The sequence below is a fragment of the Haliotis cracherodii genome, unplaced genomic scaffold, assembly GCF_022045235.1.
Source record: "Haliotis cracherodii isolate W230 unplaced genomic scaffold, xgHalCrac1.p SCAF_1, whole genome shotgun sequence".
In the NCBI taxonomy this organism is placed as follows: domain Eukaryota; kingdom Metazoa; phylum Mollusca; class Gastropoda; order Lepetellida; family Haliotidae; genus Haliotis; species Haliotis cracherodii.
This window is the reverse complement of record NW_027266264.1, coordinates 10,422,048-10,448,303: the sequence shown is the minus strand read 5'-3', so window position 1 is coordinate 10,448,303 and position 26,256 is coordinate 10,422,048. Positions and strand designations below refer to the sequence as shown.

Genomic DNA, 26,256 nt, shown 5'->3' with positions numbered 1-26,256 from the left:
CTCTTATCCCAGTTGATGTGTATTAAAGGAGACTTATTGGACAGCACTACAGAACACTGGACCATCTACAAAGCTTACATCCCTGTCCTGTAGGTATTCCAGGTTTCCAGCAACAAGTGCTGGTTGTAAGAGGTGACTAAATGGATCTGGTCATGCTGGTGGTTAGGCTCGTTGATTCTGTTGATTGTGTGTCAACTAGGACAAGTTCAAATTTACTACCCAGGTACCCGGACCCCCATTACCTGACCCTACCCCGGTACCCGCTGTTGGTCTCAAGTTGGGTACAAAATGTCTGATTGGGAATTGTTTTACTGGAGCCATGGCAAGAACTATTTAGAAACACATATAAAACAATCTGATCATTATTACATTGAAGATGACTGAAGATTTATCATTACCAAAACACATAAACATCAGAGTGAGTGAGTTTGATTTTACACCGCTTTAAGCAATATTCCAGCAATATCACGGCGGGGGACACCAGAAATGGGCTTCACACATTGTACCCATGTCTGGAATCGAACCCGGGTTTTCAGCGTGATGAGCGAACGCTTTAACCACTAGGCTACCCGACCGCCCCTCATAAACATCAGAAGGAATGCATACACAGTCAGAAAGAAATGTGATATTAGCGATTTGGAGTGTAACCATGGAGTTTTATTGTTATTGTCATTAAACAATGTATGATGTGAAAAACGGCGGGTCCAGGTAGTCTTGTGGGTACCTGGGTCCTGGTCTGGACCCACCGGACACGAGTAGGCAACCTGTCCCACCCCTAGTGTCAACATGCCCCGATGACTTGGATCGTTGTTCACAATATCAATCACTAGTCGTCTGGTCCAGACTCGATTATTTACAGGTTGCCATCGTATGACTGGTATATGGCTGAGAGCTGCGTTAAAAAACCCCAAAAAACTTAGAAGCTAATCAAGGATTTTGAAAAATGTAGGGTGCACACTTCCCATGTTACGAAGCGAACAACATCACAAGGAGTGGAGGAGGTTGATCATATTGATAAGTACAGTACTGTATTTGACATAATAAGTACCACCCACTACAATTTTCCCCCTATTTCTAATTTTGATGCACCCTGGGCGCTTATTAATTCAAATATGGTATTGTAAATACTGGAATGAGCCTCCATGTCCTCCGCAAGTTTAAGGGTAATGGTCAATTTACCCATGAGCATATTATTTATTTCATGTTAATGATGTCATTATTGAGACGATATTAAAGCCAATATAGAGCTCTGAATTTATTTTTCAGATGATATTAAGAAGAACTATTACAAGCTAGCCAAACAGTACCATCCTGATAAGGTGAGACACTTTTGGAACATCTCCCATATATCAAGCTTATGTAAATATGTGCAATGATGTAATCAACAATGGTGGGTAAATTTATTCCACGACCTGAATTGTCAGTGGTTGTAGTTTTACTACTGATCATCATGGTCTGTCACCATGGTCATGTATTGAAATAAAACCAAAGAAATATTATCTTTCAAAGCTACCTATATGTCTTTATGTTTGTGGGAAAAAAACTACATCAAAACTCTTCAACGTGTTTAAGGCGATTTCCCCCCTCCCCTTGAAATCCCCCTAAACTCACTTTATACGCATTGATATACGGTACATACAGAAAAATTGAAAATTGTTGTGAGATGTATGCTGTATTAAAAGATTCTATGAATTGCACACAATCTGTCCATTTTGTGTTTGTCCTGCTGATATTATATGCTCTATTGTTACTATGGTTACCAGAACACTGAGCCTGGTGCCAAGGAAAGGTTTCAGGAGATTGGCTATGCCTACAAGTATCTGACAGAAGGTTGGTATAGTATACAATATGTCTTTTCCATTATACGTTAAGATTTCCCTAGTGAGACTAGGGCAGAGGGTTGCCTCAGTTTATTCCACCATTGTGGCATCAACGCAGCCAACATGAGACCCATAATACTGTCTCTGAGCCAATGCTAAGTTCTTAGTACTGACAGATGGTGAGGAAGACAGTGAATATTCTGTAAAGCAAACTCACTCACTCATTAACCATGCTAAAAATCATCATGTGAGGAACCTTTAACCTGTGACCTGCTTTCATGGTTTTGATGTTGTGTTCAATGGAGAAAGCTTCACCGTAAACGGAAGGTTCTTTCAAGGGGGTATAAATGTGAGGTGAGATGGGGTGAAATAGAGTGTAACATCGCATTCCAGCTTGTGCTTGTACACTGTTCCATTCACTACCATCATTACGTAATGTGAACCTCAGCAATGAATTTCTGTACAGCCCTCTTTCCTAGAACGATGGGTCGGTTTCTTGGACCCCGATGACAGCGGTATATCGAGGGATCACTGAACTAGTTTGGACATATGTCAGTTTTATCAAGCTAGCCCTCTAAGATACCAGTGCTGCAGTTTAACATGCATACCCCCCTCAGACCCAAAATACTGACTTTGAACTGCCAGTCCTTGTTTTATCCCCTTAATGGCCTTAATGCCAAGCTCAACATGCTCAGGGGCGGTCGGGTAGCCTAGTGGTTAAAGCGTTCGCTTGTCACGCCGAAGACCCGGGTTCGATTCCCGACATGGGTACAATGTGTGAAGCCCATTTCTGGTGTCCCCTGCCGTGATATTGCTGGGATATTGCTAAAAGCGGCGTAAAACCATACTCACTCACTCAACATGCTCAAGGCAGGGTAACAAAAACATCTTTGGGTATGACATAAGATCAAACTGGTCGGCTCAGAGTCAGTATTGTGTGTCTGAGTGGGGTATCTGTGTTGAGCTGTTACACTGTGTCTCAATGGACAAGTGCTACAAGACCTGCATTAGCATGCAAACATGTTGCTGTACTTTGTATATAAGAACGGTAACAGTATACAGTAATCGTCAACGTGTCACTAAACACCACTTCACTTCCACCTTTAAACTTCGTTGTGACAGGTTTGTCGTGAGATGGTTTGACATTATTGATATTTACATTAACGCCAATGTTAGAATACCTCTGAATGTTAGAAAATAAGAACCACACTAAAAGTCTGAATTTTGAACCAAAACTTTCTTTTTTCCCAATTTGCCCACCATGGGTAGTTGTTTTAAAATCCCAGATAACTCCCTGTAGTGCCTTGATGTTCATAATCTAGATGTACATGCAACCTTGTATTTTCAGTGCTTATCTTAACAAGCTTGTCATGTATGGAAAATGTGTGTTTTAACTTAATTTTGTTGTGGTTGTCATAGTAACACAGTTGCTCTCCGTTGCCACAGGTCCACATGCTGTGGGGGCGGAGGATGAGGATGATGGAATTCCTGTAAGTAAACCAATGAATGCACAAATTTCATTATTTTCAAGCTTTTCTGTTAAAGTTTGCTCCTGAAAGGTATCCAAACGTTTAACAAGTGATTCAAACATGCAAAATATATCCAACAATAAAATTAAATTTGTAATTAATAAATCTCACTTGTAAATGTTTTTGTGGTAATATGACTCCATACTCTATTTACATCCAACCATTAATAAACATCAGTGACTATGCATATTTATTTGCATAATTTTATGTCATATCCAATGATAACTGTTTATAAGAACATTTTGTGGAATTATTTCTCTTCGGATTTGAATTCGAATTTTTCGAAAAATGAGTTTGTATTCATTTCTGAGGGGGAAATGGTTATGTTTTCACTGTAGAATTTTGATAATTTCACTGCTAAATTCGTAAATCAGATATTACACCTTTTTGAGAGAACCCACAATAAATAATTTCAAGGGTCCTTACAGGAAATATGAGGGCTCTGTAAAGTAATGAAATGATCTAGTGCACTGCACTGTAAAATTTGATAATTATTTTAATTACACGACCTTTATATTTCTTGTCAAGAATTTGGTACAATGAATACCATTGTGCTTTATACTATTTTATCTGCATTCTTGTATACATCTGATCATACTGGACGCACATTTCTGTGAAATGTCAAACCCTGAATGCCCATGTCAGTGTTTCAAATATCATTTTCTGTCTGTTTTTCAGTTTGAGGTTTTTGTGCGGCTATTCCCCTGGTTGAATGGAGGTAGGTGCCATGTTAAGTGTAGCAGTCAGTTGATGCTCAAGACATTTGGTTCCTGATATAGTTGGAATCGTTCAGTCGACACTCTACTTTTAGTGGAGATTTCTTATCGTTATGGAAAGAATTTTGTTGCTTTTATTTACATGTCTTAGCTGCACTTGTTGAGTTGTAACCGTCATCTGATGCTAAGGGCATATCTTATAGTCTGGAAAGTAATTTAAGGTAATTTAATATGACACAGTTGAACCAATCAACTCAATTCGAAAGGGTGCACGGGAATCACGCACGCACGAATACGGTGTTGGGCGTCTCAACGTGCGTGATTCCCGTGATTGGTTCAACTGTGTCATATGGCCCTGTGACGCAGGGGTAGCATTATGCAGATGGCTGTTTCAATGAATGCTCTTTCCACCCGTGACGAACAGGTCTGGTTGTTGATGAAATATAGTGATAGCTGAATAGACAGATTTTTTATTCATGCACCGATTGTCTTTAAATGTAATATCCAGTTATGTATGACTGTTTAATAATCTCATACCAACTTTGACTGGAGTAGGTCCGATAGTTTCACAGATATTGTAGTAAACGTTGGTACCTTAAATTACCTTCCAGACTATACATAGCCAGGAAGTAGGGCTGGGACGATTCCAAATTTACATCTGGGTACCCGACCCCCTATTACCTGATACCTGCTGTAGGTCTCAAGAATTGGGTACAAAATATCCGATTTGGAATAGTTTGACCGTAGCCCTGGCAAAATGTATTTTGATACACCTTTTAAACGATCTGGTCATTCATACACTGAAGTTGACTGAAGTTTTATCTGTATTCAAACCAAAAAGGTCAGAAGGAATAGGTGCGTCATCAGGAAGAAATGGGAACATTAGTGACTTGTAGTGTAACCACAGAGTTCTAGATAATTTTTGTCATTAAACAGTTTATCACGTGAAAAACAACGGGTCCGAGTAGTCTTGTGGGTACCCGGGTCCATCTCAGTACCCGCTCGACCCTAGTCCCCGAGTTACCCGTCCCAGCCCTACTAGGAAGACATAAAAGAATGGAGCTTTCACTGCATGCTAAGGACATACACCATCATGTTTCAAATTTGTCTTGGAGATTTTGTATGTCTCAATATTGATATCAGTTTATATTGTTTGGCAAAGAAGTAACATTTATCAAACCAACTTTTTCACATTTTTATTTTTCACTGAGTCAGTTTGAATATATTACAATTTATTCGCCAGCTTTCAATCCTTTTGGAAATTCATTTGGAAGTCCGTTTGGGAATCCATTTTTCGAACACATTCATTACGGAGGACATTCCTTTCACCGAGAACACCATTACGGAGGTCACCGTCATGGAGGTCACCATTATCATGACTATGAAGAAGCATTTTTCCCAGGATTTTATGATGACTCTGGTGACAGTGATTATGATGATTACTCTTATACACGGCCATCAACATATGTTCCTGGTTCAACTAAAGAAGAAAAAAAAAAGGAGAAAAAGAAAAAAGCTAAGGAACGACGAAAAGCTGCAAAGATGGGTAAACGTGAGTAACAGATTCTTTGGTGCGTTGTTTTGATGTACAGTTGTTGACAAGGAGTAGAATTTGAAGTCACTGATTTTATTTGAACAATAATCATTGATGTTGTAACTACTTGGATAAGGCATCAATAACACATGTATTCTGCAAATTGAGTTTTGTGATTTGTTGACGTAGTAGGTACTGTCGCGTGTGTGGTCAGTGATGTTTTCTGTTATTTACGAAGAAGATAACTGGATTCATTATTGGTTTAGTAAATAATCATTGAAAACACTTCAATTGTTTTCTGTAGTTATTAGAGTTCTCAGCTGAGTTTATTTACTTAAACTGTTATGTTGATAACTATATTTACTCATTTCATTTATATGCAATCTGATTATAAATTAAGACAATCTCCATCTGTGTTTTGGATCTACCAAGAGATATAAAAATAATGAAAATTCGGCAAGTTAGAGGGTAGCGTACATGTGCCCTTTGTCCGGTAAACATTTCAGAATATTCCCTGTATTACTCGACAGAATCACACGCCGCCTTTCAAGCCAAGTCAAATTCCAGCCGCAATACATCAGACTCACAACAGACATCGAAGCAGACGACAGACAGAACTGACTCAAGTACTTCAGCACCAAACAATTTTACTAATGTCTTTCCAACACACAATTCCAATGCTCCTGACAGCTGTGCCCCTGATTCATCCTCTGCTAAGAAGGTTGAGCAAGAGAAGTTCAGCAATGGCTCTATACTACACAAGAACAAGGTGTCAGGAACTGAGAAGGTCAAGGACACTTTGAGAGCAGAAGATGTTAAAGCGGGCGGCCATGACAGTTCCGGGGCATCAGTAGGGATCACTTCCCAGAATGCTCATGGCAAGAAAAGCAAGAAGAAACTTAAAGCAGAACAGAAACAACGTGAAAAGGTTTAGGAACATTTTCTTAGTTGTACACTTTTTTAAATAATCAAATGACCCTGCACATTCAGCAGTATGTAACTTGCCATCAATTTCTGATATCTTGCAATTATTTTCATTATTGAGTCACATGAACCTTCAAACTTGGTTAGAATTGGTCTTCAGCAACCTATGCTTGTCGTAGGAGGTGACTAACAGATTCGGATGGTCAGGGTTGCTGACTTGGTTGATGCATGTCATCTAGGGCTGGGACGAGTCCAAATTTACTACCCGGGTACCCGACCCCATATTATCCGAACCTACCCGGGTACCCACTGCAAGACTCAAGATTGGGGAACAAGATGTCTGATTCACATGAGTCACCCGATAATTGTTTTACCGCAGCCCTGGCTAAAACTATTTAGATACATGTATCAAACGATCAGTTCATGATTTCACTGAAGTTGAATGAAGCTTTATCTTTACTCAAACATATACAAGTCAAAAGGAATGTGTGCATTGTCAGAAAGAAATGCGAACATTAGCAACTTGTGGTGTAACCACTGAGCTATAATGAGTTTTTGTCATTAAACAATATATCACGTGACTAACCACGGGTCCGGGTAGTCCTGTGGGTACCTGGGTCTTACTCAGGACCCATCCGACCCGAGTTACCCGTCCCAGCCCTAATGTCATCATATTCAATTGTGTAGGTCAATGCTCATGATGTCAATCACTGAATTGTCTGAATTATTTACACACCACTGTCATATAACTAAAATATTGCTTTAAAAAGCAGACGAACAAACAAACAATGAAACTGAAGCTGTCACAAAAACAAAAATGATTTCACCTGAGCATACTGGCTGTGTTATGAATGGATGAAAACATCCTTGAATGATCTTAGTTCAGATTAATAGTGTAATGTGTCATGTGAATATTTTGCAGGAGATGGAATTGATTGCTGCTGAGTTTAAGAGGAAGCAAAAAGAACAGGAAGAGAAGGAAGCTCAAAGGAGGGCAGTGAGGCAGGAGAGGAAGGAAAGGGAGACTACTCTTGGTGGGCAGGATCTTGATGAAAGTGTTGTCGACAATGACTCAGTGATTACCGGAAATGATTCTGAGTCAGTGGAAGATGTAGATGCTGATGATGAGGCAGCCGCAGCGATGGAAGATGTGGACGACGACCAGGATGGTGACCTCGAGATTGATGGCATCGAGGACGGTCAGGATCGATCTGCAAGGAGTAGGGGAGAGAAGGACAAGCAGTAAGTTTAAACCAGTAATTGTGTTTTGAATTTGTGTGAAAAGAGAACCTGCATGGCAGCTGTTTAGTCAGATAGCATTAGTAAGCAGGTGAGGTGAGGTGAGGTGAGGTGAGGTGAAATGGGGTGCAACGTCGCGTCCAAGATTATTGCACTTATATAGCGACGTGCATGTAATTGTGTGTGTTTGTGATTGATGCCGATTTATAGTGCTAGCTTACTGAGATACCATGCCGCAGTTTAACATGAATACCTCAGACACAGTATACTGACTCCGAGCCAACAGGTCCTAGTTTTAACCCCTTAATGCCGAGCGACAGACAGGGTAACAATAAGTCCATCTTTAAACGTCTTTTGGTCAGTGATCGAACCCCGGACTTTCCGCTCTCCAGGCGGACGCTCTACGTCTAGACCACGGAGAAGTAAGTAAGCCATACAGATGTGGGGTACGAGGAGTTCCTCGTGTCTATGCAAATCTGCATTTTGTAATAGCTTTGTAGGTCGATGTCTTTTCATAGCTGTTTGAGTATGATGATGGCCTGTATTGCATCCTCTTACATCCTTGAAATTATAAATGTCTTTCCATTTGTCATTCCAGATTCATGACACATAATGTAAGTTTTTCAAAATTTCATACTTTCTGCTAGACTTATCATTGGTTTTCTTGACAGTTTTAAAAAAAACTAAGTGATGTGCTCTTGAAGGTGTGAAATTAGCTGATAAATATCAAAACTTCGTTTTTTATTCTTTTAACAGTTCCCAAAGTCTGACTTTGTCTGTGTTTGTAATGAGAACACAAGTTTAACATGGCCTCTTGATGTTGCTGTGTCCTGTGAAGGTTTACAAACAGGTTGTGATTTCAGGATTTTGTACCTTGCCAATATTCACCGTACTGTGTGACAAGTGTTTGCAGATTGGAATACAACTTAAACCAAATGCTAGGAATTTATAATTTTAATATATGGAAAGATAGATGTACACTTTCTTGTCAAATTTCAGATGTCCAGTATGCAGGCATCAGGTAAAACTGATGTTTCTAATGGCGGTCATGCCCGACAAAAAACATGTAAGTTGTGGCTGCGTAATGCATTTGGGGTGTTTGCAGTTGGGCTCAACACCCTGTTTGAAGCATTCAGAGCATATACTAGTGGGGTGTTCTTTAACTCCTGTTGAATAAGGAAGAGAACTTCTTTATTGTGAGGAATGCAAGGTTTCAGAGTAGGTAATAATGTAATAAACATCTATGGATTTCAGCAGTTTTGGCCTGTTACACTGTTGCCTGTGTAGCGGCCACAAAATTTCCGAGTCCCGTGATGGGATTCGAACCACGGACCTTCTGATCAGAGGTCGGACGCCTTGTCCGCATGACCCAAGAGGTTAACCCAGGCATGCTTACAAGGTAAGGATGTCATCTGTGGGATGACTCCACGCCCTGCTACACCTGCAGTATTGTTTCATAGCACAAAATTCGATTGGATTTGATATTAATTTTTGTTGACAGCATCGAGACCTGTCCCACAACATCAGCAGCAGCACGGTGCAACGCCCAAGACTTATCACCATGACAACAGGGGGTCCAGTCGGGGAGGTGGTGCTGATGTCAAGGAGGAGTCACTTAAAAGACACAGTATGTATTGCTCCAGGGTTGTGCTACCTAGGGTTACGACTTGGTTGATAGCAAGTCAGGACCCCCAAATTTTGGCAGTAAATTCCAGTTTTTATTCAATGAATCTACATGAAAAGGACAATTATGATGCGCAAAGGCAGAGACAATATTGCTGCAATGCAATTATTACTTAAAAAATAATGTAATAAACATGTATGGAATCAGTGTTTTATTGTTATAAACTGAAAAAAAACCAACTTGATTTGGAACGAGATTATAATTTCAATATGTTCAAAGAATTCGTCACTTCCAGAATTGTATGTAGCAAGAAGAATGGGGCTAAACACAAAATATAGGAAGTGACAGTAATTTAGATGGATGTAATTTATCAAATAACATGTCCAGGAATGCATTCACGGAAGTAATTTGGAAGTATTTGTTTTACTTTTGTGGATTGAAACTATAAAAGAATTTCGGAATGAACTACAGAAATTGTGATGATGGCACCAGTAGACAGTCTATGCCAATCACAGGAAACTTTTTATTATCAAAATAATACAATTAATTGATGTTACTACTACAATGATGATCCTTGGTTTTGTCACGTTGTCCGTGTTCACCAAAGGGGTGAATGTCTATTATCGTTGTCACATTTTCGCCTTTCCTCCATCATTGTCCATTGTTACCAAGGAAAGAAATATAAACCCCAGGAGTTTGAGGAGGATCCCGAAGTGGATGGCGTCCATGGTTCGGCTTACAGTGTCCTGATGCCCCAGAGTGAGGCGGAGGAGATGAGGATGTTCCACGAGGCCCTGTTGAGGAGTCAGATGGAGGCAGAGCAACAGGGTATATATTCTTGAGTTTATCTATTAGTAGTGCCTGCTTTGCATGCTCACCATGGCAACCAAGGATGCTCACAGTGTCTAATGCATTGGTTGACCACATTGCAAGAGTCTTATCCGCAGAGGTTTGATAAATGTGGCACACTTGCATCAGTGAAAACACCCAACATGAAAACATTTTATATCTGGCATTGGACGAACATGAACAAATACTGACACCAGTTCACATACTTGTTAACATTAATCGCTTTGGAATTTTTTAATTTTTCTTTTTAATAATAGTCCAAACGACTAGTGGAGAAGTTATTTTACTAGTCCTCAGAGTTGTAAAACCATGCTCATGATGTCAATCACTTGATTGTCTGATCCAAACTCGTTTAATACAGACCACTGTCATTACATATCGCTGCTGCTTGTCCTTGAAGAAATGTTTGCTGTGTTTACATTTCTATCGTTTTATTCAGTTCCAATTTGTAGCAAAATTGAAGCATTGTGAATTGGTCAGTAAAATGTTGAAAATCAGGGACAGATAATTTGCGACCCCAAGATCCATTGGGAAAATGCGAGCCATCACCCACCCCCTCCCCCCACACACAATTAGTAGTCCTGGGCTACAGCAGGCTAGTGTGAATATTGAAGGCTGCATTAAAATGATTTGCTGGCTGTTTCGACTAAATTTCATGCTGATGGGAGAGCATCTGCTTTCACATCCGACGCTAGTCAGTATCTTGACGACTGGATGCCACACTGTGGAAACAATCCAACCAGATGCAAATATTCTTGGGGAAATTTATAGTTTTGTGGGTGTTTTATTAGTCTTTATTTGAAACAATATAATTACCTAGATGAACAATGAACCATTGGTTTATATTTTCCCCAAAGTTCTGTTTTTTGGTTTACTAATCTGTAAGCCAATTCAGAATATTTTTTGAAGAAGAAAGACGATAAGACTTAAACACATAAACACCTTGACATGGGTATTGTTGTTTTTTCCACACATTTTCTTGGATAAATGAAATGGTTTTATGAACTTTTTAATAGCTCATCATTTGAAACAATTTTATCAGCTGAACAATTAACCATGATTAACCATGAGATATTCTCTTCTCCACTCCATTTATTGGGGAGATCTGTGAACCGATTTTGGAATATCTTTGTCTTGTGATTGAAGATTTCAGGATGCGAAGAATGAACCATCTGATCAGTAGATATGGGAATGGTGTTTTTTATGTGTTTGGTATCTAGGGCTTTTGTTTAGTAATTCTGATATTTGTTGCAGATGACTTTGAAAACGTAGCAGCAGACGGGACAGGTGGGCATGGTCTCTCATTGACTTCCATGTCATCTCATTGTTAGAACTTGCAGGAAACATCAGTCATTTTCCATAGCATGTTTATCACTCATTTACGTTTTGGTCTTTGTGAAAATTTTAACGTGATTTTTATCTGGTTATCTGTATTAGAAACCTAAAAATTTGCCAACACTGATAAAATGAAATGGAAAACAGTTTGACTGGAGGTCACATTTTCATCATAGAAACTCTGCATCTGAATGCATTAAAATGTAACTTTTGGGAAGTGAAAATAAGGATGTCACCATTGCTCACTGGAGATGAAGTTTGAACATACTGCATGGTAGGAATTGATCTCTGTATACATTCTTCCTGAACTGGTCTGTCTCTAGTTACTGTCTGGTTTGCTTCATTCGCTCACAGAGAGAGAGGGAGAGGGTCTATATTACTACGCCATTCCCTGTTAGATCCCTTGTATGTTACGATGGCCGAAGGCGAGTTAAATATATCTTTATCAAGTATAATTATTATTTATGATATTAAAGTAAGTTATCTATTAAAGTAAGTTTGGTATTACTGATTCAAAAGTGTAAAAGTCAACCTGCTTTATGTTGGAATGTGGTGGGGACTAGTGACGTTGTAGAGATTATGTGTGTAAAAGTCAACCTACTTTGTGTGGGAATGTGGTGGGCACTAGTGATGTTGTAGAGATTATGTGTGTAAAAGTCAACCTACTTTGTGTGGGAATGTGGTGGGCACTAGTGACGTTGTAGAGAGTATGTGTGTAAAAGTCAACCTACTTTGTGTGGGAATGTGGTGGGCACTAGTGACGTTGTAGAGAGTATGTGTGTAAAAGTCAACCTACTTTATGTGGGAATGTGGTGGGCACTAGTGACATTGTAGAGAGTATGTGTGTAAAAGTCAACCTACTTTGTGTGGGAATGTGGTGGGCACTAGTGATGTTGTAGAGAGTATGTGTGTAAAAGTCAACCTACTTTCTGTGGGAATGTGGTGGGCACTAGTGATGTTGTAGAGATTATGTGTGTAAAAGTTAACCTACTTTATGTGGGAATGTGGTGGGCACTAGTGACATTGTAGAGAGTATGTGTGTAAAAGTCAACCTACTTTATGTGGGAATGTGGTGGGCACTAGTGACGTTGTAGAGATTATGTGTGTAAAAGTCAACCTACTTTATGTGGGAATGTGGTGGGCACTAGTGATGTTGTAGAGACTGTGTGTAAAAGTCAACCTACTCTGTGTGTGAATGTGGTGGGCACTAGTGATGTTTTACAGATTATTTGTGTAAAAGTCAACCTACTTTATATGGGAATGTGGTGGGCACTAGTGATGTTGTAGGGATTATGTGTGTAAAAGTCAACCTGCTTTATGTGGGAATGTGGTGGGCACTAGTGATGTTGTAGAGATTATATGTGTAAAAGTCAACCTGCTTTATGTGGGAATGTGGTGGGCACTAGTGATGTTGTAGAGACTGTGTGTAAGAGTCAACCTACTTTATGTGGGAATGTGGTGGGCACTAGTGATGTTGTAGAGATTATGTGTGTAAAAGTCAACCTACTTTGTGTGGGAATGTGGTGGGCACTAGTGATGTTGTACAGATTATGTGTGTAAAAGTCAATCTACTTTGTGTGGGAATGTGGTGGGCACTAGTGACATTGTAGAGAGTATGTGTGTAAAAGTCAACCTGCTTTATGTGGGAATGTGGTGGGCACTAGTGATGTTGTAGGGATTATGTGTGTAAAAGTCAACCTACTTTATGTGGGAAAGTGGTTGGCACTAGTGATGTTGTAGAGACTGTGTGTAAAAGGCAACCTACTTTGTGTGGGAATGTGGTGGGCACTATTGATGTTGTAGAGAGTATGTGTGTAAAAGTCAACCTACTTTGTGTGGAATGTGGTGGGCACTATTGATGTTGTAGAGATTATGTGTGTAAAAGTCAACCTGCTTTGTGTGGAATGTTGCGGGCACTAATGATGTTGTAGAGATTATGTGTGTAAAAGTCAACCTGCTTTAGCTGGGAATGTGGTGGGCACTAGTGATGTTGTAGAGATTATGTGTGTAAAAGTTAACCTACTTTATGTGGGAATGTGGTGGGCACTAGTGATGATGTAGGGATTATGTGTGTAAAAGTCAACCTACTTTATGTGGGAATGTGGTGGGCACTACTGATGTTGTAGAGAGTATGTGTGTAAAAGTCAACCTACTTTATGTGGGAATGTGGTGGGCACTAGTGATGTTGTAGAGATTATGTGTGTAAAAGTCAACCTGCTTTATATGGGAATGTGGTGGGCACTAGTGATGTTGTAGAGATTATGTGTGTAAAAGTCAACCTACTTTATGTGGGAATGTGGTGGGCACTAGTGATGTTGTAGAGATTATGTGTGTAAAAGTCAACCTGCTTTATATGGGAATGTGGTGGGCACTAGTGATGTTGTAGAGATTATGTGTGTAAAAGTCAACCTGCTTTATGTGGGAATGTGGTGGGCACTAGTGATGATGTAGAGACTATGTGTGCAAACGTCAACCTACTTTATGTGGGAATGTGGTGGGCACTAGTGATGTTGTAGAGGCTGTTTGTAAAAGTCAACCTACTTTATGTGGGAATGTGGTGGGCACTAGTGATGTTGTAGAGGCTGTTTGTAAAAGTCAACCTACTTTATGTGGGAATGTGGTGGGCACTAGTGATGTTGTAGAGATTATGTGTGTAAAAGTCAACCTACTTTATGTGGGAATGTGGTGGGCACTAGTGATGTTGTAGAGACTGTTTATAAAAGTCAACCTACTTTATGTGGGAATGTGGTGGGCACTAGTGATGTTGTAGAGACTGTTTGTAAAAGTCAACCTACTTTATGTGGGAATGTGGTGGGCACTACTGATGTTGTAGAGATTATGTGTGTAAAGGTCAACTTGAATTATGTGGGAATGTGGTGGGCACTATTGATGTTGTAGAGACTGTGTGTAGGATAAAGCATGTCTGAGTGTTTTAATGATATTCAATTCCTGCATCTGCGGGATAAATCTGAGGGGCATCAGCTCAGAGGTTTTTTCCCAAGGATGTTTTTTTTAGATATCATAAAAACTCAAGGGGAAGTGTTTTATCTTACTTATAAACCGGAAAAAGAAACTTAAAACAACATTTATCCACATTTTTATGCTTCAAACATACTTAAAATATATCTATACAGTACTTGAAAAAGACATTCTTAAAAGCATTGTGATTTATCAGTGCCTCTGTAGTCTACTGGTAAGCTTACTTTGCTACAGATACAAAGGTTGCATGTTCGATCCACGGGAATATAAAGAAAACATTTGTAATTTGATTTTCCATTTCATTACATTGTGTTAAAATGCAAAATAAGTTTCTTGCAAGAAACATTCATATGTTACAATGTAAATGGAAGTTGCAATTATAAGATCCCCGCGATATTCTATAAATTGTTTATGAGATTTAACCCCACTGGAGAACAATAGAATGACGTGACTGGAGGTTTATAAGGTTGGAATGTGGTGGGCACTAGTGATGTTGTAGAAATTATGTGTTTGTAAAAGTCAACCTTCTATATGTGGTGACGAATACGGAGTTAGCGTTGGGCGTCTCAACGTGCGTGATTCCCGTGCACCCTTTCGAGTTGAGTTGATTGGTTCAACTGTGTCATATGGCCCTGTCACGCAGGGGTAGCATTATGCAGATGGCTGTTTCAATGAATGCTCATTCCACCCGTGACAACAGGTCTGGTTGTTGATGAAATATGGTGATAGCTAAATAGACAGATTTTTTATTCATGCACCGATTGTCTTTAAATGTAATATCCAGTTATGTATGACTGTTTAATAATCTCATACCAACTTTGACTGGAGTAGGTCTGATAGTTTTTCAGATATTGTAGTAAACGTCGGTACCTTAAATTACCTTCCAGACTATAGCTGAGCATCTAATACCATGGGTAAGAGGACATCCATGGTGACTACATCTGAGTTTGCGAACACGTTTCTAGTTAATTTGGTTGTTAATGGTCAGATGGGAGAGTTGGATATTTTCTCATGTCTTGATGACTTGATGGTCATGCTTGGAGCTTCATACAATCAGAAAATCAAGACATGTTTGGGGATTAGAATGCCTGTGTTATTCTAGGTTTTAGAACAGAGAGTACATTAATGTCGGATATCAAATACTGAAATTCTGGCACAACGTTTGTCACCAACGTCCTGGTGTAATTGTTATTCGTGAATTGGTTTCAGACATGTGATTACACAGAGTGTTTTGATTGGTGCACCTGCATGATCGTTTCCTGTGGCTGATTCAGTATCTGTCTATTTCAGCATATGCCGCTGACTTCTATGTTGTGTACATTACTTCTTAAAGCCATACGTGTGATGCCTTTCCAAATATAATGTTTTACGTTTCAAGGCCAATGTGCCAAAAAAGCTGAGGCCCAAATTTCAGAAGAAAAATTGATATTAATAATAAGAATGTAATCATTTTTATCTTTTCTGGAGTGCATTTACTTGTTTTATTTTCTTCAAAAGAGATTTGAAATTATGTTTACACAACAAGCATATTCTGTTTGTTTTTCTTCGGTTTCTTTATCTTGATTGGAGGTGTAAAACTGTAAAACATGAAATGGCCTAGCCTAGTTTAAGATGTCTTACTTCATGATCAATGGTTACCATGGTTACAAAAGAACTACTAATCTCCATCTTTTGAAAGTGTTGCACCTGTGATAATTTCCAGGTATGAATTCCAGATTTATTAAATCAACGGTTTGATGTTCATGTATAATTATGCTTTTCATTGTGTTTTACAATATTTTTGTCTGCCAGGAGTGATGCCTCAGACAGAAGCAGAGGAACAAGCAATGCTGCAGGCGGCCTTGAGGCAGAGTCAGACTGCAAACTGGTGAGTGTTGGGCCAGCCCACATAGAACTTGTGGTACTGGCGTTCTTTTCCTGGATTAGTGCTAGGTGGATAATGTGTCCCCTTTCATTAGTTGTAGGTAGATAGTGTTTTCATTCATAAGTAGTAGGTGGATAGTGTTTCCTTTGGAATAGTTGTAGTCAGTTTGTGTTTTTCTTGGATTAGTTGTAGATGAATAGTGTTTCGCTTGATTTTGATATAGTTGGATAGTGTTTCACTTGGATTAGCGAAAGCGCGAAGCAGGGGATATAGTATTCACGACCGTCCGTACGTACGTCTGTCCGTACGTCCGTACGTCCGTCCATCCGTACATCCCACCTGTTTGTTGCCCCGATATCTCAAGAACTAAACACTGGATTGTCTTAATATTTGGAACTATGTTGTATATACAGACTCCGCAGACACCAGTTGGTTTTGGTGACCTTGACCCTATTTTCAAGGTCACAGCAGGCAAATCTGCTTTTGGAGTTGGAAAACAGGTGTTGCCGCGATATATCTAGAACTAATCGCTGGATTGTCTTCATATTTGGAACTATGGTGTATATACAGACACCGCAGACACCAGTCGGTTTTGGTGACCTTGACCTCATTTTCAAGGTCACAGTAGGCAAATCTACTTTTGGAGTTGGAAAACGGTGTTGCCGCGATATCTCAAGAACTAATCGCCGGATTGTCTTCATATTTGGTACTATGGTGTATATACAGGCGGGGGACATTTTGTCACTTTGTGACAAATACTTGTTGTAGTTGGATAGTGTTTTGCTTGGATTAGTTGTAGTTGGATAGTGTTTCACTTGGATTAGTTATAGTCAGATAGTGTTTCCATGGATTAGTTGTATTCAGATAGTGTTTCACTTGGATTAGTTGTAGTCAGATAGTGTTTCCAAGGATGAGTTGTAGTCAGATAGTGTTTCACTTGGATTAGTTGTAGTCAGATAGTGTTTCCATAGATTAGTTGTCAGATAGTGTTTCACTTGGATTAGTTGTAGTTGGATAGTGTTTCCATTGATTAGTTGTAGTTGGATAGTGTTTCCATGGATAAGTTGTAGTCAGATAGTGTTTCCAAGGATTAGTTGTAGTCAGATAGTGTTTCACTTGGATTAGTTGCAGTCAGATAGTGTTTCCATGGATTAGTTGTAGTCAGATAGTGTTTCATTTGGATTAGTTTTAGTTGGATAGTGTTTCCATGGATTAGTTGTAGTTGGATAGTGTTTCCATGGATTAGTTTTAGTTGGATAGTGTTTCCATGGATTAGTTGTAGTCAGATAGTTTTTCCATGGAGAAGTTGTAGTCAGATAGTGTTTCACATGGATTAGTTGTAGTCAGATAGTGTTTCCATGGATTAGTTGTAGTCAGATAGTGTTTCATTTGGATTAGTTGTAGTTGGATAGTGTTTCCATGGATTAGTTGTAGTTGGATAGTGTTTCCATGGATTAGTTGTAGTTGGATAGTGTTTCACATGGATTAGTTGTAGTCAGATAGTTTTTCCATGGAGAAGTTGTAGTCAGATAGTGTTTCACATGGATTAGTTGTAGTCAGATAGTGTTTCCATGGATTAGTTGTAGTCAGATAGTGTTTCCCTTGGATTAGTTGTAGTTGGATAGTGTTTCCCTTGGATTAGTTGTAGTTGGATAGTGTTTCACTTGTATTAGTTGTAGTCAGATAGTGTTTCCATAGATTAGTTGTAGTCAGATAGTGTTTTTTTTACTTGGATTAGTTGTAGTTGGATAGTGTTTCCATGGATTAGTTGTAGATGGATAGTGTTTCCATGGATTAGTTGTGGTCAGATAGTGTTTCCAAGGATTAGTTGTAGTCAGATAGTGTTTCACTTGAATTAGTTGTAGTTGGATAGTGTTTCACTCGGATTAGATGTAGTCAGATAGTGTTTCCATTGATTAGTTGTAGTCAGATAGTGTTTCCATGGATTAGTTGTAGTTGGATAGTTTTTCACTTGGATTAGTTGTAGTTGGATAGTGTTTCCATGGATTAGTTGTAGTCAGATAGTGTTTCCATCGATAAGTTGTAGTCAGATAGTGTTTCACATGGATTAGTTGTAGTCAGATAGTGTTTCCATGGATTAGTTGTAGTCAGATAGTGTTTCACTTGGATTAGTTGTAGATGGATAGTGTTTCCATGGATAAGTTGTAGTCAGATAGTGTTTCCATGGATAAGTTGTAGTCAGATAGTGTTTCACATGGATTAGTTGTTGTCAGATAGTGTTTCACATGGATAAGTTGTAGTCAGATAGTGTTTCACATGGATTAGTTGTAGTCAGATAGTGTTTCACATGGATTAGTTGTAGTAAGATAGTGTTTCACATGGATTAGTTGTAGTCAGATAGTGTTTCACATGGATTAGTTGTAGTCAGATAGTGTTTCACATGGATTAGTTGGAGTCAGATAGTGTTTCACTTGGATTAGTTGTAGTTGGATAGTGTTTCACTTGGATTAGTTGTAGTTGGATAGTGTTTCCAAGGATTAGTTGTAATCAGATAGTGTTTCCATGGATTTGTTGTATTTAGATAGTGTTTCACTTGGATTAGTTGTAGTTGGATAGTGTTTCCATGGATTAGTTGTAGTTGGATAGTGTTTCCCTTGGATTAGTTGTAGTTGGATAGTGTTTCCCTTGGATTAGTTGTAGTCAGATAGTGTTTCCCTTGGATTAGTTGTGGTCAGATAGTGTTTCCATGGATTTTTGGTAGGTATATTGTGCTTCCCTGCATCAGTTGTAGATGATGATACTTTCCTTGTATTGTGGCGGAGAATAACTGCAGCTCCTCCAAGCGTATCTGTTCCTTAACCAAACAAGTCCAGGAAAACGTTCTGTCTTCAATCTCAAGTGTTAGTATTCAAGAATATACATTTTAGTTTCTCTTCTAAACTGCACTAATCTTTGCAGGCATGGAAACATTCAGACACTGGATGACGTATCTGATGGTGATGACAGTATCTTCAGTGGGGGGAGCTCCGGCAGGGATAGTGGCAGAAGCTCTGGAACTCTTTGGCACAGCTCTATCGGCAAGAACTCCAAGAGACAGGAAAACAGCGAGATGTCCAGTCCTCAGTTAAGGGGCAGCAGGAGTAGACCCAATCTCGGAGGCCTGGGCACAGGAAGCTGTGGATTTGGAAGTACCATCAGTGGAGACAGAGGGGCTTCTACAGGAACAGCTGATCATGTTGGAAGAGGGGCTTCAGGGAAGCACGATCAGTTTGATCGGACTGTGGGAGGCAGGGTGAAAGGAAAGGATAGAAAAGCTCCAGAACATGGTGGGAGACAGGACGAGGCTTGGGAATTCGGAGGTTCAAAATTAGGACCAAGTTTTAAAAGTGACAATGCTGATGGCATTCAGTTTGGATTTGATGATGAGGGAGGAGCAGAGATCCAGGAGAAGCACTTTCAAACTTTCTACAACAGTAACTACAAGTCTGACCAGGACGAAGGGAAGAATGGAAGTAGTAATACTTTCCCTGTAGATGCTCAAACAAAGACGGGCCGCTCCCAGAATGCAGCTGTTGGGCAGATAGGTCCTGGGCACACTGACAACAATACACCACAGGTATCTGTCCTCGATGGCTACCAGAAGATTCCGCCACCACCAGTGCCGAATATATCTAAATTGCAAACGTCATCAGAGCAATCAGAAGCACAGAACCGATCTCATTCCTCATCAGTTCCGGTGCATCAGGACTCACTCTACAAGTCTAGTCACACAAGTGCCGTACAATCTGCTGCCACGTCTGCTTCAACATCTGCCATGATTAATGACATGGATGATATAGACGATGTAGACACGTTTGAAGAGTCTAATGCAGCCACATTCAGCTATCCCTCCCAACCTTCAAGTAGTTTTAGCTTGGACATACCGTCAGCCATGTGTAATAAAGAGAGGATGAAATCCTACTACAACCTCAAGAAATGATGTTGGAGGACATAGTGATATTTTGCTGGCTGTGATTTGTTAGAAGTACTTGTGTGGCCATGTAATGGCTAACCGGACTTAGACACACCCTTGACAACCTGCTATCTTCTTGGAAACAAACATCATTCAAATGTACATGTTTGTAAAAAAAAAGTGTGTTTCAAATTGAAACTTCTACGGCTAAGAAAAGGGGATTTTTTAGGGGAATGATACAGGAACTGACATTTTTGTTCCTAAAACATATGTCATGTATCCTTGACTTTATCTTGTTTATTGGCAAGTATACTGATAGAAAAAAAGTAGGAAACTTACGCTATAGAGCAGAAGAAATTGTTCTGTATGACTAAGGCAACTTAGTCCACAAATGACAGTTCTTGAATTGTCGCTGCAATTTTTATGTGTTCCTTTATATTTTTCATCAGTATATTTGTTTTGTCACAGAAGCTGATTAAAACAAGCGCCTCTTCCATATTATTCATCATCATTGAGCTTATGTTGAACAGGTGTTTCAGTCATTACATTGTCTAGTAGCAAAGACTTTGGTGTTGATTTGTTCCAAATAGGATCAAGTACATTATAGTGTTGTAAGTTGACTTTGCTAAAACTGCTTCATCATGGTGGGAGGAAAGACAAAAAAGAAAAGGAAAGCGATTGTTTAATTTGGGATTTGTATGAGCAATTGTTTTGATTTCTTCTCTCCATCAACCTAGATCCCTAGATATGACATTTTTGGGGCAAAGTGGAAGATTATTATTTTGTGTCTTGAACTTCCGTGCACGTCCATGCATACATTGGCATACTTATCATGTAAGACCGTTGTGTCGTACCTGGTGTCACATAGGATTGGGTGGTGCAATGAGTAACCTGACTAATTGTGTATTATCATTCTCACATGGCTCTCAGTCATGGCTTGTAAGGCCCAGGGCCCACTTGTGCTAGAAACTAATTTCCAAATTATTGTAACTTTCACACCATCAACTCCATGTTCATAACAAAGGAGACTCAATTTATGGATAACAGCTTCTTTATTTTACTGTAGTAGCGACGGTATACATGGTATAGATCCTTATTCTGATGTCTTGCTTGACAATGGTATGAGGATCTACACTGGAACAGACCTTGCTTGACAACGGTATAAGGATCGATACTGGAACAAGTCTTGCTTGACAGCGGTACAGTCAAGTCTTGTTAATCCGACACTCGTTAATCCAACAATCGGCTTTATCCGACACTTGCTTGACTACGGTATAAGCATCTGTACCGGAACGGGCCTTGCTTGACAACGGTATAAGGATCGATACTGGAACAAGTCTTGCTTGACAGCGGTACAGTCAAGTCTTGTTAATCCGACACTCGTTAATCCAACAATCGGCTTTATCCGACACTTGCTTGACTACGGTATAAGCATCTGTACCGGAACGGGCCTTGCTTGACAACGGTATAAGGATCTATACTGGAACAGACCTTGCTTGACAACGGTATAAGGGTCTATACTGGAACAGACCTTGCTTGACAACGGTATAAGGATCTATACTGGAACATCGCTATTACAGTAAAATAAAGAAGTTATTATCCATAAATTGTGTCTACTTTGTCATCCATCAACTTCTAAGTAATGCCAATCAAACAATCTTTGTCCATATATCAGTGATCTGTGATTGACGAAGTTATGCACTTTCATGAATCTACCTAAATCTTTAGTGGATAATCTTCTGGTAAACTTATGCATGTAAGATAACTGTTGTCCTGTGTTTCTACTGATCGTCGATATTACCATTTATGTAGAAGACATGAGGTGGAAGAGGTGTGCAGTCCAATACAATAGTATGAAAGATGCAGTGTAAGAGAGGACATTTAATCCTGAACACATTTATTGACGTGTGCAGTGGGGGGTAATCTGAGAAAATATGCCCTTACACCCTGAGGATGGTCAGTGGGAATATATTGGTACACAGCATAGCTTCACATTGGCAGGGGCCCAGGGAAGTGACCCCTGAAGAAAATAAATGGCATCCATTTCTGAGACAATATCACTCCCCATTCAAGTGACAATGGCGCTGAGACTATCATGAATCTATGTTAGCATGTGGGAGATATGCTCCTCTATGGGGTGAGATAGCTTTTTAACCCAGGCCCAATATTTGCTGTAGCTCCTGACAGTATTCCTATTCATCTAAAGCTCTGAGATGTTAAGGCGCATTGAGTATTGATATTCCAAACTGGAAGTTGCTTTATTATTCTCCCAACCTAGAAGAACAGGGGTACATAGTTATACCAAGGAATTCCTCGTCCGTCCATCCTGATGATGACATTGATTGGTTTGGACCTACAACTTGAAAACTACGGCATAGATTCTTTTCAAACTTTGTGAACGCTTTTTATACTTACAGGAGCAGTGTGAAGTTTGATATCAATATTTGGATTTTGAGAAAAAATTCAGATATTTTTCATTTTTTGACTTGGAATCTTTTTACTTACACATTTGTGCGCCCTATAACTTAAACACTGCTGCATGGATTCTTTTCAGATGTAGCAAACAGTTTCCATACTAATAGAAGAGGTGCAGTGCAAAGTTTGATTTTGATATGTGTATTTTCTGAAAAAAATTTTTTTCGATTTTGTTTTGGTTTTGAACTTAGAAATATGTTGGAGAAGAAAACAGGGGTGTTAGAGAGGCCTGTTCACCTTTTTCCTTGTTCAGACTTGTTCAGACATGTCTTAATCATGTATATGTTTATATAATTTCCGAATAGCTATGGATGTTTCTTTTAAAAACTGAACATTTAGAATATCTTATAAATTGTGCTGGCTGTGCCATTGTAAAGTCATGTATCAGGTCAGCCTCCGAGTATCATGGTCACTCTGTATCCGTGTTTCTTTACTCCCAAAGGTAATATTTCCCGAACTTGTGTCCTCCAGCACATCAGTGATATCTGTGATATGTATTTCCAGTCAGTGCTACGAGTGAATGTCAAATAGCTTTACCATGTCCACACACAGTGTGTAACAGCCAGCAAAGTACTGGGCCCACTTGCACAAAGCGATCTTAGTGCTAAGACTATCTTAAGCCTATGTTAAAGTATGGGAGTTACGATCATCTTAGCGCTAAGATCGCTTTGTGCAAGTGGGCCCTGAAGTGACTGTCTGATACTAAACACATGCCTAATTTATTTCGACCGCCTCCGTGGTCTTGTGGTAGAGCGTCCACCCGGAGAGAGGAAGGTCCGGGGTTCGATCCCCGGCCGCGTCATACCAAAAGACGTTAAAAGATGGTACTTGTTGTTACCCTGTCTGGCGCTCGGCATTAAGGGGCTAAAACAAGGACTGGTCGGCTCGGAGTCAGTATACTGTGTCTGAGTGGGGTATTCATGTTAAACTGCGGCATGATATCTCAGTGTGCTAGCACTATAAATCGGCATCAGTCCGGACTAGTACAAGCAGCCACACACACACATACACGTGCATGCACGTCGCTATATAAGTGCAATAATCTTGGACACAGCGTTAAACCCAATTTCACTTCACCTCACCTAATTTATTTCCTATGCAAACTGACAGTGTTTCACAAACCATACTGAATTAGTACTGTACAGTTTTATTGTGTTGAAATTGAATGTGGGTTTAAATTGTTTACCAGTAATGAGAAGTTTTTACTGAATATGGCTTCAAGCAAAATTCTTTCTTATGACTAGAATGTTGGTGAAATCCAATTTGTGCTGATAAGTCTGTAATTTGTCACTTAGACTGTGTAACTGTTACCATTAATTCCCTTTTTTGGGGCTTCACTAGATGTTTAATACTCCTATAACATACACATGTATACACATCTGACTTGTCCAATGGTAACAGACACTTGATCTACAGGGGCGGTCAGGAAGCCTAGTGGTAAAAGCGTTCCTGACATGGGTACAATGTGTGAAGCCCATTTCTGGTGTCCCCCGCCGTGATGTTGCTGGAATATTGCTAAAAGCGGCGTAAAACCATACTCACTCACTTGATCTACAGTTGAAAATCATGATGCTCAAATTATTCTTAGGCCAGACCAATGTTATTAATTGTTTAATGAAAACATTTTTAGACATTTAGGAAATATAATGAAGATTATCATGTCTCGTGTTGGTAAACTTTATGTAAAATTTGATGTTTGTTGTTCCCTGCTTGCTACAGTAAAGACTTGCCCAACTCCTTCTTTACAGCCACCTACCTATTGCCAGTTTGTGTGTTCTTTTGCCTTACCATTGTGTACTTCTGTTTGTGCTTGATGTTTGTTTCTGTCTTTGGCATGGGATATATTGAGTTGTTTAAGATGTTGGAAACACATTTGTTTTCTTGTCTGAGCCTAGCTTCTACATATACCTGCTTTAGTATACTCCTTTTTATTGTCTCATGTCCAAGTAAATAAATATTGTGTTCCTTTGTACAGCAAGATTATGTATTTCTTGGTTCTTTTTGGAAAAACAGTAACAGTTGGGAAAACATAGGACAAAGTTCTTTGAAAGTGATCTGAATATTTTGCAGTGTGAACAGTTTTACATTGCTGTATTGTTCTTGCAGTTAATCTATTGTGTGTACAATTTTGGGGGACACATACTTTGCATTGAACAGAATTATGACAAATGGGAGTTTCAGATTTTTATGTATTTTTCCTTCATCATTTCGGGATTGTGGAATCTACAACACCACTTTAATGACCTTGCTACTACTCTTGCCACGCAGTGACAGTAGGAAACATGGCTATGGCTTGGTGAGATGTGACCTGTGTCTCCAGCTTATCCCACGTAGGGCACCATGGGATGGGTGGTACAGTGTGTAACATGACTGTAGGTATCAGATGGCCCTCAGCCACGGCTTGTCTGGTCCAAAAATATCCCAAAAATATTCATGATCTCGAACATTTTTATTCAGTATATATATTGTACAAGATATTTCAGATGGTATTTTAGTGATTCGTAATGAGCCGGGTATGTCATGTATCGGGTATGTCATGTATCGGGTATGTCATGTATCTGGTATGTCATGTATCCGGTTTGTCATGTATCCGGTATGTCAGTATGTATCCGGTATGTCATGTATCAGGTCTGTCACGTATCCGGTATGTCCCGTATCTGGTATGTCCTGTATCTGGTATGACATGTATCCGGTTTGTCATGTATCAGGTATGTCATGTATCAGGCATGTCATGTATCCGGTATGTCATGTTTCGGTATGTCATGTATCCGGTATGTCATGTATCAGGTATGTCATGTATCAGGTATGTCATGTATCAGGTATGACATGTATCCGGTATGTCATGTATCTGGTATGTCATGTATCAGGTATGTCATGTATCAGATATGTCATGTATCAGGCATGTCATGTATCAGGCATGTCATGTATCAGGTATGTCATGTATCAGGTATGTCACGTATCCGGTATGTCACGTATCCGTATGTCACGTATCCGGTATGTCATGTGTCCAGTATGTCACAGATCCGGTATGTCACGTATCAGGTATGTCATGTATCCGGTATGTCATGTATCTGGTATGTCTCGTATCCGGTATGTCCCATATCTGGTATGTCACGTATCCCGTATGTCATGTATCTGGTATGTCACGTATCCGGTATGTCATGTATCTGGTATGTCACGTATACGGTATGTCATGTATCTGGTATGTCACGTATCCAGTATGTCATGTATCAGGTATGTCATTTATCCGGTATGTCATGTATCTGGTATGTCACATATCCGGTATGTCCCATATCTGGTATGTCATGTATCCGGTATATCATGTATCAGGTATGTCATGTATCTGGTATGTCATGTATCTGGTATGACATGTATCAGGTATGTCATGTATCAGGTATGTCATGTATCCGGTATGTCATGTATCAGGTATGACATGTATCAGGTATGTCATGTAT

General features: G+C 39.5%; 1 protein-coding gene across 1 annotated transcript in view; it reads left to right on the top strand.

Moving 5' to 3' along the window:
• The window catches only part of LOC139472378 (uncharacterized), a 29,698-nt gene extending 4,360 nt beyond the window's left edge, over positions 1-25,338 (top strand). The window contains exons 3-16 of the mRNA XM_071254852.1: positions 1,267-1,319; positions 1,764-1,830; positions 3,267-3,310; positions 4,028-4,067; positions 5,309-5,617; positions 6,130-6,527; positions 7,446-7,765; positions 8,361-8,376; positions 8,762-8,828; positions 9,264-9,389; positions 10,059-10,214; positions 11,490-11,522; positions 16,341-16,416; positions 19,333-25,338. Coding sequence (XP_071110953.1) covers positions 1,267-1,319; positions 1,764-1,830; positions 3,267-3,310; positions 4,028-4,067; positions 5,309-5,617; positions 6,130-6,527; positions 7,446-7,765; positions 8,361-8,376; positions 8,762-8,828; positions 9,264-9,389; positions 10,059-10,214; positions 11,490-11,522; positions 16,341-16,416; positions 19,333-20,353 — 2,726 coding nt within the window. The 3' untranslated portion in view covers positions 20,354-25,338. The remainder of the gene's footprint in view (positions 1-1,266; positions 1,320-1,763; positions 1,831-3,266; positions 3,311-4,027; positions 4,068-5,308; positions 5,618-6,129; positions 6,528-7,445; positions 7,766-8,360; positions 8,377-8,761; positions 8,829-9,263; positions 9,390-10,058; positions 10,215-11,489; positions 11,523-16,340; positions 16,417-19,332) is intronic.
• The last annotated feature ends 918 nt before the right edge of the window (positions 25,339-26,256 follow it).